Below are 12,376 nucleotides of genomic sequence, written 5' to 3'. Positions count from 1 at the left end.
TGTCTTTGTTTCCCTTTCCGTGAAAGAAAATAGGATAGTCATTGGGTAAATTATATCTCGACTTATTTTGTCATATGCTGAACTCGTGCATTGAAATAAGTGACGAGTAGAGGCAGGAGCACAATAATAGTTTCTGTATAAATGTATCATTCTCTTCGCAAAAAGGTATACTGGATTGATGAACATTTGACAAAGTGTATCATTGTTGGTAGCTAGTTGTAACATACATGGACGAACTGCTGTACCTTTTGGAGGTATAAGTTGATAGCCGTTGCTCATGCGGAAAATATGATTCATTTTGTCTGAGTTTGACATGTTTTCATGGATATTTGTTGTGTCTACTGCAGTAAGTAGTAAAGTTAAATCAAATGTTTTATATAAAGTAATATTATGACAAAATGCACAGTACTTATTTTTGAATATAATGTCATTACTAACAACACATGGTCCCACCTGCAGAAAATCATCACTTTGGCAAAGACGTAGTATAGTTGTATTATCCTCCATGGGTGGACATTCAGCCACTGCAAACAGGCCTTTGAATATATTATTGGATGATTGGTAGCATTGATAATATGGTGTGTATACTGAATTTAACTTTTCATTGTATTTAATGTCATGGCAACAGTCTTTGAATTGATGACATTGTTCGTCACAATTACAATATTGTTCTTTCATTAAAGTTTGTGTAAACTCACACGTCCCGTACTCATAGCATGGATCTGATAATACTAAAGCTTCATATGGTGATATACTTGTCGAGTAGATATACTGTTGATTGTCCGAAATTCTTGTTTGGTCAGTCACATAACTTGTTTTCAAATGGTTTAATTCAGTAAGATTGGGTTCCGTTGATCTTATTCCAATGTCCAATCCGAGAACAAAACAGTGTTGGAAGAAATAGTACAGTAAAACCAGTATTACAATGTAATATGTCATGATTGACGAGCTGTGGTGATCGAGTTCAAGCTAGAAGATCTATGTTGTATAACTTTGAGCCATTATATATAGGCATGTGATCGATCATTTTCAAACAAATGAAAACGCAATTTAACATGAACAGGATGATATATGATTTATATACCGGTGCAATTTGATAGGTTCACATAAACGTTAATTAATTTCTTATCCAGTTCGTTTGTAATGGCTTTATTTCTTGTGGTACTTAAAATGAATTCAAAAGAATGAATGTCAAAATCTATTGAAAATGTATTAATTGTTGCAAATTTGTAATCATCGTTCAGTTCTCAGGCAATTGATGTGCATAAACAACTAGTAAACGAATTTCATTATTTGAAAAAAGGAATATGTATACAATAATATGGCCCTCAGGAAAAGTTAATATTCAAATGATTGAATAGAGGAATGGTTATTTTCCCTATGATCCCAATAGGACAGGGAAAATAACCTTTTCAAAATTTAACAATTGTGGATATGAACTATTCATGTAGGCCAGACTGTTTTTACCAAAATCATTACAATTATATAATTATTGTCTATAAACTTAAGCTAATTCTTAAGGGGCTTCTTTTTTTCGGAAACAAACAAACGATATGACATCACAATAATTATAGGGTTACAAACTTAATTTTCAGGTGTACTTTATTTCAAGTGGTGTTCTAGATGAAAAAATACAACATTAAAATAATCCTAACCTCATTGCATTGTCAGCAGTAAAACTTCGTTTTTTGTTTAAACCTTTTTTACCACCAAAGGTAACAGATTTACTAATACAAAGTTGAAGACTGTATATTGCAAATTCAGAAAGTATTATTTGGATTTATTCTTGCGATTTTGTTACTGAAGATCCTAGACCAAAACGCAATTTTAATTTTTTGCGATGATGAGAAAAAGATTGTTTTAATTCATATATAAAAAAAATCTAAATGCGAATTTGAATTATTGCGATTATAACCCTGTCGTATGTGTTGCCATAATGAATCATCGCAATAATTTCTGAATTGACAGTAAATATTTCATATCATATCATTATATGACTATATTTTTTGTGTTTTCACATTGAATAAATGCAGAGGGAATTCTCTTTGATGAAACATGATATGTGCCTCGTAAAAAGGTCACAAGAGGTTAATATAAGATTTAGAACAGTGTCAATGTATCTAAATATAGATATCCCAAGGCAATGTTAATGACTAGGTTTATGACGTCATGCAAAGTGTTCCTTTCCCCTTTTCTTCTTTATATTAGTGTATTTATTTTAGGAAATTAAAATTTATTGTATAATTTAACTTGTGTAAGTTAGCAACTGCAAACACATACTATATTTAGTATTAAAACTTAGCAATTTTAAAAGTATCTTTTTTGAGTAATACAATAAAATTATTGTTAACTTTTGATTTTATTCGATACAATGACTTATCAACACAGAGATATTACATTCACCATGAATGGTGTTATAATGATAAATCATTGTATCTATCTCAATACTAGTAATTGTTTTTATCCACTTCATTTTAACTTTGGTGGAAAGTTGTTTCATTGACAATCATACCACATCTCATTATTTGTATACAGATAAAAAACTTTTTCATAACCACATTGGTGTAGTATGTGGTTTCATATTTAGGATGTATGTGGTGTTGTCATACTTTGAGGTTTAGTTGGTGGTATCATTAATGTGGTATAGTTTGTAGAGTCATCATTAGGGTGGAGTTGGTGGTGTCATCATAAGGTGAAGTTGCTGGGGTCATCATAAGGTGAAGTTGTTGGGGTCATCATTAGGTGAAGTTGCTGGTGTCATCGTCTAGGGTGTGGTTAGCGATGTCTCAAGTGGATGCGTAGTCATCTTTGAACGTGTAGTTAGTGAAGTTGGTGGAGTCATTATTTAGGTTGTAGTTGGTAGTTTCATCAACTACGTGGTGTCATCATTAGGATGTAGTTAATGGTGTCATCATTTAGGTTGTAGTTGGTGGTATCTTAATTGGAGGCGTAGTTGGTAGTCTTATTATCTAGGTGATGTCATCATTATGATGTTAAAAGTGGTGTCATCATTTAAGATGTAATTGGTGGTATCATTACCTAGGTGGTAGTTGGTGGTGTCTTAATTTGAGGCGTAGTTGTAGGTGTCAACTTTAGAGGTGAAGTTAGTGGTGGCATCTTTGGTTGTGTAGTTAGTGATGTCATCATTGGGGTACAAATTGTGGTTTCAACATTGTGGGTGTAGTTGGGATCATCATTTGAGGTGGAGTTGGATGTGTCATCATTGGGGTGTAGTTTGTGATGTTCCCGTTTGAATGGTTTTACACTAGTTATTTTGGGGCCCTTTATAGCTTGGTGTTCGGTGTGAGCCAAGGCTCCGTGTTGAAGACCGTACTTTAACCTATAATGGTTTAATTTTTAAATTGTTATTTGGATGGAGAGTTGTCTCATTTGTACTCACATCACATCTTCCTATATCTATCATTAGAGGCGTAGTTGATGGTGTCATCTTTAGAATGTAGTTGATGGTGTCACCATTGGGGTAAAGTAAGTCATATCATTATTGGGGTTGAAATTGGTTGTGTCTATATTGTCGGTGATGTTGATGGCGACATTATCGGAGGTTAAACTGGTGATGTCATCATTTGAATTGTAGGTTTTAGTGTCATCATTAGGATGTAGTTTGTGGTGTCATCATTTGGGATGAAGTTGATGGTGTCATTATTGGGATGGAGTTGCTAGTGTCATCATCATTGAGTAGTTGGTGTTTGTGATCTTTAATTGTTGTTGGTTGTGTCAGCATTTGGATGAAGTTGATGGTGTCATTATTGGGATGGAGTTGCTAGTGTCATCATCATTGAGTAGTTGGTGTTTGTGATCTTTAATTGTTGTTGGTTGTGTCAGCATTTGGATGTTGTTGATTGTGTCATTATTGGAATGTAGTTGGTGGTGTCATCATTAGGGTGCAGTTGGTGGTGTCATCATTTGGGTGCCATTGGTGGTGTCATCATTTGGGTGCAGTTGGTGGTGTCATCATTTGGGTGTTGTTGGTGGTGTCATTATTAAGGTGTAGTAGTGTTGTTATCATAGGAGTTCTAGTTGGTTGTTTCATCATGTTTGTATTTAAAAGTCTTCACATTTATGGGACATCTGTGTCCAATGGACACAATCTTCTTCATTTTGTCCATTTTTCTTTTTTTGATCTGTTTTGCTTTTTATTCTGTATTCTAAAAATCAAACTGAGCATGAATCATTTACCATGTTTACAGTAAAAAGTACAACAATAGAAGTAGATTTTCTAATAACTCATTACTAATGAATTTCGTTGTTTAAAAAATATTCTAGACTGAACAATTTATTTTCAAACATAAAAGCATTGCTAAAAAATATTATTTTTATAATGTATGTTTTTGCAAGTTGGTTGTTCATATATTGATGTTATTGGAGTGAAAACACTGAAAAAAACAATATACATAATTCTTAGAAGATTCGACTCCTACTTCATAAATTTAGACATGCACGATATTGTTATTAGATAGACAGGATATGGATTAACATAAAATTCACATAACATTCAAGAAAAATACAAAATGTTCAAAGGAACAGAACTTTTATTGCTGTTTTACATTTTTATGAATGATTGGAGATCTTTGTTGAAGGTCATTCTGTGACTTACAGTTGTTAATTACTGTGTCATTTGGTGCCATGTGAACTAAGAGCAGTCTCATTTCATCAAATAGCTGAATACTAGATGTGTTTTTTTTTGTAATTGTTTTATCTGGTTGATGTCGAACCCCCTACTCATTTCAATGTATTTAAATGTTATCAAATATTGCAATGATAAATTCAAGCAATGATATGTGACTTTGCAAGATTTCTTTTATTATTTATTATTATTTTTTTACATTTTCTCTTAAAAAATAAGGGTTCTGAGATCTAGAAACTACTAACAGACATAATATATATATGTTCAAGATAAAAATTTAAAATATAATTTATTTGTTCAATCTTTGATCATGTTGATGAAAGTAAAATAGTGAAATAATAATTTGGTTTTAGAAGTCAGTGTGGTTTTACCTTGTCAAAATCAGCAAAGAAACATCACTGATGAGCTATTTACATGCAAGTGAAAATTCAACCCCTCATTGAATCAGTATTCATGTGACTGACAATTTAACCCATTATCTACAGAATATTGGTTATGCATGTATAAGTCAAGAATGTCAACATTGAAACTGAAACAAGAGTAAAACATTCATTGACTAAATTGATCCACAAACAAATATTCTTATACAGTCAAAGTCAAACAGACTTAGTAAAATCTGATTGCAGGATATCACTATATACTTATATTTATGTTTATGTTTTATTTATGGTGTTATGTGAACATCAGCAGTTACAGAGGTCATCTCGATAGTTAATTTAATGGCGTCTAGACAAAAACACACACCAAATTCTAATGTATATTATCTAGAATAATAAATATGCATTGATAACTGTTTATTTCAGACTTATTGTAATTCTGATATGTGTTTTAGTATGTTATAAATCAAATATGAAAATATGACCCAAATCAGTGACAACATGATTTTGACAGTAAGTGGCCCTTTAAAATCATTTATAGCAGATATATAATTTGAATTTTTATTCATTTTTCAGGTGCATTAATTGGTGTTGGTATAAAAATATTGAAGATTGGAAATTGGCAGGTTAGTTTTTGTCTCGCCTTGACAGAGTCAAAATGCAAGACATAGGTATGCTGTTTCCAACATCGGTAGCGGCGGCGGTATCAGCAATGTACTAGTTTGTGATTAGGTCTAGTTTATGGTGAACCACAAGTGGTAGGTCAATCATATTTGGTTTGCAGTTGTATAAGCATTGGCACATCTCATTTCCATGGAGATTATTTGGCCCTGCCCCCTCAGTCATGGTCTACTGACTTCAAAACTTTTGCTTAAATACATGTATTAGTTTGTGATTAGGTCAGTTTATGGGAAACTACAAGTAGTAGGTCAATGATATTGGGTATGCAGTTGTGTAAGCACCTGCACATTTCATTTCCATGGAGATAATTTAGCTCTGCCTCCTTAGTCATGGTCTATTGACTTTGAAAGTTTTGCTTATTTTACATGTATTAATTTGTGATTAGGTCAGTTTATGGGGAACCACAAGTGGTAGGTCTATGATATTTGGTATGTATTTGTGTAAGCATTGGCATACCTCATTTCCGTGGAGATATTTTGGCTCCCACCCTTAGTCAGGGTCTATTGACTTTGAAATTTTTTCTGAGTTATCATGCATTAGTTTGTGATTAGTTCCATTAGGGAATCATTTGTGGTTAATTGGTATTCAATGGTATACGCAATTTGGCACATCTCATTTCCATGGAGAATACTTGGCCTCATCCCTCAGTGACAGTCTAATGACTTTGAAACTTATCTTAGTTTACATGTATTATTTTGTGATTAGATCAGTTTGAGATGAAATGCTAATGTTAAGTCAATGATATTTGATATGCAAACTTATTGGCTCTTGAAAGCATTATATAGTCCCACCCTCTTTTTGACTTTGAAACTTTTCTATAGTTTACTAGTTAATGTTTGTATTTAGGTCTGGGAACGACTTATAATAAGTCAATGGTCATGATGGTATTTTGTATGCAGTTGTATAAGCATTGGCACATCTCATTTACATGGAGATTGATTAGTCATGTAACTTAGTCATGTTATTATTTGACTTTAAATATTTTCAAAACTTGTGGAAGATGTTAAAGTATTGTTTATTTTAATTTTAACATTTGATAATACAAATTACAAAAAGGGGAGACATATCTCTGTGATAACAGTTTATTATCTCATATCCATAAAGTGATAAAAAGTTGAAAGAACACATCATTTTGCAGGTCTTTTGAATAGCTAATTAAGATTGTCTGTAAATCAACTAAAAATCATAAGAGAAACAGATTCCACCACCAAATCTTGTGCAATAAGATATTTATCCACTCTGGACAGTTAAATTTTAAGTATTTAAAACACTCAGCGAGCCTCACATCTTAATTTAAAAAGGTAACTGTCTTGAGTGGATAAATATTGTATCACACTCAATGCATTGGTAGAATTTATATTTAGTTAAGATGTGGTTGGTTTGATAACAGTTTGTCAATGGTAAAATCTTCTTGCTTTTCTATGGTGACATAATGAAAAGTGGAGCAATACCTCACATAGAAAGAACACACCTTTTTGCCAATTGTTCGAAAAGAAAGATAATGATTGTATTCATATTTTCTAAAAACATCAAAGAAACAGGTTCCACCACCAAATCTTGTGCAATAAGATATTTTCCAATCTCTTCAATTAAATATTAAATATTTAAAACACTCAGCAAACCTCACATCTAAATTTGAAAATTTAATTGTCTCAAGTGGATAATTATCGTATCACATTCGATGCAGAGGTAAAAGCTATAGGTCAACAGTTTTTTTTCATTCTCTCTCATGCTGCAAATGTTGCTGAACATGGGACATCAAGATGCTGTTCAGGTATTGGTTCAATTGAAATCAAGGTGGGGTGTTTTTTTTTGTTTTTTTTTTAAAGATTTGACTTATTTATCATTGTTTATAGAAGCACTTTCTACTAAAGGCAGCCAATCATTTTTGTTTATTGATAGAGGATGTCAGAGCACCTAGTCAGAGAACAATAATCTTCAGAGGGAAACACTGACAATCCAAGTAAATCATGTCAATAATAAAAAAAACAAAAAAACAATATCAAAAAAATATAACGAAATAGAGGAAATATAAGGATTATAAAAAAAAAAAAATTAATGCAAGATTAATTAAGGGGCTAGAAAAAGAAAGGTGGTCAATATGTACCATACTCTTTGCAGAGTATAGTATCAACAGATTATACAGTGTAAGCATCCCAGAGCTAGTAGAACACATTGATATTTCAGAACAAGTTAATGTATACTTAATTTTCTATTTTTATTTCAGAATGAAGAAGCCTTTCCTCCAACAGTATTCTTCATTGTTTTACTCCCACCAATCATATTTGAGTCTGGTTATAATTTACATAAGGTAACTGAAGACATATGCTCTGATATACTGTTAACCTACAAATTGTCCCAAGCAACCTATTTTCTTGGTTCATATGAATAGAAAATAAAGTCAACATGTTAAACTTGAGACTTCTTTTTATATTGATACGCCAAGAATATTAAAAAAAATTGAACCCACCAAGCGGACTTTAAGAAAAAGGCTATATAGATAGATGTATTTTTCTGGTTCTATTTTATCATTGTTTATCCCAGATCATGGGCAACACATTATCGTGCAAAAGCTTTTATACTGGTATCCTGTAAACCATTTATTTTCTTGCTATTCCAAACAGTTGACCAAAATTGTGATTAATCCTGACTTCTTAGTTTCAATTGATAACAGAATAAGAGAACACTTGTTCGATAAAACTCTTCACTGAGCATACCTGCCAACTTTTCAAAACCCCCATGGGGGTTTTGCGTGCAAGATGGCTGTCATAGTCCTAAAAAACCTTCAAGGGGGCCTGCAAATACATTTTAATGTTGTTATTCGGCTTTGTCTTCTAAACCTAAGAGCAAAGTTTTTGGGTTTACCAAAATGAATTCTAATAAGAAATTATTGAACATTTGATATTTGAAAATGTGTGATACAAGAGGGTATACAAATTTCAAAAAAGAAAAATATTATTAATTATAAATTATATTTTATTCATAACTGTATTAGTTGTTACTTTATCATGTAGTACAAAAAATAATTAAAAAAAAAAAAAAATTGTCTTGGCTTTTTTTTGGCATTCAAATTGAAATATCTTTTTTAACTCATTGGTGACATAGATTTTTATGCTCCACCTACAATAGTAGAGGGGCATTATGTTTTCTGGTCTGTGCATCCATTCGTTCATTCGTATGTTCGTCCCTTAGTTCTTTCATCTGTTCATTCATCTCGTTTTAGGTTAAAGTTTTTGGTCAAGGTAGTTTTTGATGAACATCAACTTCAAACTTAGTACACATGTTCCTTATGATATGATCTGTCTAATTTTAATGCCAAATTAGATTTTTCAACCCAATTTCATGGTCCACTGAACATAGTAAAAAAAATTTTTAGTACACATGTTCCTTATGATATGATCTGTCTAATTTTAATGCCAAATTAGATTTTTCACCCCAATTTCATGGTCCACTGAACATAGTAAAAATGATAGTTTGAGTGGGGCATCCGTGTACTGGGAACACATTCTTATTTATTATTATTTTCAAATAAGCTGTACTTAAACTAAACTATTGTAAAATTTGAGAGATTTCTGTAGTTTAGTTCTTTTTTTATTTTGATATTACCTCTATTTCTCCTGTTAGTTCAACAGAAAAAAGTACCTTTACAACAATGTATGCTTCTTTTGGAGGCAGATTGTGAGCTTAAATGTACACTGACCCAATTTTTTTAATTTTATTTTTCTATTTAGTATAAGATAAAGTTCATTTATAGAAAAATACAGCAAAATTTGTCATACAAAAAAATTGATTTAGATACGAGAGCCCCCTTAATTATACCCCACACAATTGGTATAATGTTTTTGACCCGTCCGTCTGTCAGTCTGTCCGTCTGTCAGTCCTGTTTCTTGTCATCGCAACTCCTCTCAAACCACACAACAGAATTTCACAAAACCTTTTCAGATCATAAGGACATACTATGTAGTTGTGCATATCGACGGGAAATTGCGATTCAATTTTATATCAGGAGTTACGCCCCTTTGAACTTATTTACTTTAATGTACTACTGCAACAGTTTGTCATCGCAACTCCTCTCAAACCACACAACAGAATTTCACGAAACCTTTTTAGATAATAAGGACATACTATGTAGTTGTGCATATCGAAGGGAAATTGCGATTCAATTTTTTTTCTAGGAGTTACGTCTCTTTGAACTTATTTACTTTAATGTACTACTGCAACAGTTTGTCATCGCAACTCCTCTAAAACCACACAACAGAATTTTAAGAAACCTTTTCTGATAATAAGGACATACTATGTAGTTGTGCATATCGACGGGAAATTGCGATTCAATTTTTTTTCTAGGAGTTACGCCCCTTTGAACTTATTTGCCTCACTATACTGTTGACTCCTCTCGCTTGGAATTTAAATTCCCCAAAAATACTGAACAGTAGTTAAACCTTTGATTGTGTTCATTTTACTTGCAAAGTGAGATTTTGTTTCTCCAGTGACAATATGAAGACATGGGGTATGTGAGCGTGCTCACAAAGGTTCTTTAATTGTCAAAATTGTAACAATTGCAGCTTAAAAGCAAAAATCAAAATATTTCATTACAATTTTTTATGTATTTACAAACAGTCAATCTTATATTAAATTCTATTTTCATTTATATCAAACTGTTTTAGCAAGTGCTAGTCTTTTTACAGGACATATTGAAACTTAAAGTAAGATAGCCACAGGGACACATCATTGTAAAGTATTACTCAATCATATAAACAAATCATTTAAATCAATTCTTCATTAGTTAATTATTTTTATGCAAATATATGCAGAATTTTTCTAATAATGAATTGTCTCTCCTTTACACAAATGATTTTTTTTGCAGGGTAACTTTTTCCAGAATATAGGATCTATATTATTGTTTGCTATATTTGGTACTGTTATCTCAGCCTTGATTGTTGGAGGTGGACTATACTTACTAGGGAAGGTAATTTACATTTCGGTATATTATTATAAAAGTTCTGCACTATGCACACAGTTCATACTAGAAACATTATATTTCAAAACCCTTGTGGAGCATTAATCTAAAATTACTTTTAGGTACAGGTTCATAACTCTACAAGTTAAACTATATTGATATTAGAATATGTGGTATGAGTGGCAATGACACATACACTCTATAGCAAAGTCACCACTTGTAAAAGTAAACCATTATAGGTCAAAGTATGGTCTGCAACATTGTGACTTGACTCACACCAAACAGCTAGGTATAAAGTGTAATGGCTAGTTTGATACAACATTTCCATTCTCAATTTTATAGGATTAAAAACATTATTTTTTATTGATATAGTGTTAATTAGGTTACAAAAGTAGTTTTTGCAACATTGTATATCAAAATATAATAAAAGGAAACAATTTAAATGAACCATTCACATTCAAGTATTTGGAGATATGCAAGTCTTTTTATAATACTTTATCTAATCTGATTTGAAAATGTATAATTTGTAACACCAGAAATGTTTTTTATTTGTAGGCTGGTCTTGTGTATGAGTTTGATATAGTAGAAAGTTTTGCCTTTGGATCTCTGATCTCAGCGGTTGACCCTGTAGCCACTTTAGCCATCTTCAAAGCTTTAAATGTTGATCAGATATTATACATGTTGGTATTTGGAGAGAGTGTCCTGAATGATGCTGTAGCCATTGTATTGACCACGTTAGTAATAGTTATATGAATAGCAATAGATGAACGACAAATAACAAATACCTTGTTGTATTTTCTTCATTTGTCAAGGATATAAAGCTCTGAAATAGGCGCATACTTTAAAATTGGTAATTTAACTACTGTGGATTCATTTATTTTCGTGGGTACAAATTTTCGTGGATTGAGTAAAACTTGCATATTCGTGGATATTTAATTTTGTGGTTTTGGCAAAGTCTGCTTACATTCCTTCAGAAAATTGGCAATTCGTTGAATATTTAAATTTGTGGTTGCACTGTTTCGACGAAATCCACGAAAAATTGGTATCCAACAAATATTTATGAATCCACAGTATTGAGATTGGATAAATCCGATAATCCACTGGTAGCAATGTAAGATTCTGTATTTATACACAGTGATGCAATTAAACCTAATTGTATATCCTGCTTAAGCATGAAATAAGGTCACATTGCTAAAAGCTTTAAAAGATACACATACATACTGAATTATTGAAAGCTATTATCAGTTAACCATGATAGACCATGATAGTATGTGTTAAGTAGAAAAAAACATCAAGCTTAATAACATCTGGGGTGTATCTAATACTTATGTTTATTTCAGGACGATTTTGGAGTACAATAAACCAGATGTTGTCATCACCAGTGGAGCTTCAGCATTTTTTGGAGCAGTTGGAAGGTTTTGTGTTATGTTTTTTGCATCATCTGCCATAGGAGTTTTACTTGGTTTAATAAGTGCCCTGGTATGTAATCAAGTTAATGAAGTGTCATAGTCACTAGCATATGTTTAATCACAATTTATTTTGAGGACATCAAAATATTTGCATATGCTTTAATCACCAGATGTATCATTTGATGATTTAAGAATATGCGAATATTTTGATGTCCCCAAAATAAATTGTGATTAAACATATTAAAAATTATGGAGATATGAATGGGATAAAAATACAAAGACCTAAAAAAAACAATTACTTTACAAC

At 31.8% G+C, this 12,376-nt stretch overlaps 1 protein-coding gene across 2 annotated transcripts in view; it reads left to right on the top strand.

Moving 5' to 3' along the window:
- LOC134720891 (sodium/hydrogen exchanger 8-like) overlaps positions 1 to 12,376 on the top strand; it is a 67,049-nt gene that overhangs the window by 43,392 nt on the left and 11,281 nt on the right. For both annotated transcript variants that reach the window (XM_063583445.1, XM_063583443.1), the window contains exons 4-8: positions 5,599 to 5,648; positions 7,931 to 8,014; positions 10,568 to 10,669; positions 11,216 to 11,394; positions 12,001 to 12,139. In XM_063583445.1, the coding sequence (XP_063439515.1) occupies positions 5,599 to 5,648; positions 7,931 to 8,014; positions 10,568 to 10,669; positions 11,216 to 11,394; positions 12,001 to 12,139 (554 nt within the window). The remainder of the gene's footprint in view (positions 1 to 5,598; positions 5,649 to 7,930; positions 8,015 to 10,567; positions 10,670 to 11,215; positions 11,395 to 12,000; positions 12,140 to 12,376) is intronic.

Source organism: Mytilus trossulus, chromosome 6, assembly GCF_036588685.1.
Source record: "Mytilus trossulus isolate FHL-02 chromosome 6, PNRI_Mtr1.1.1.hap1, whole genome shotgun sequence".
Taxonomy (NCBI): domain Eukaryota; kingdom Metazoa; phylum Mollusca; class Bivalvia; order Mytilida; family Mytilidae; genus Mytilus; species Mytilus trossulus.
Note: the sequence above shows the minus strand (reverse complement) of the source record. Positions and strands in the feature narration are given on the sequence as shown.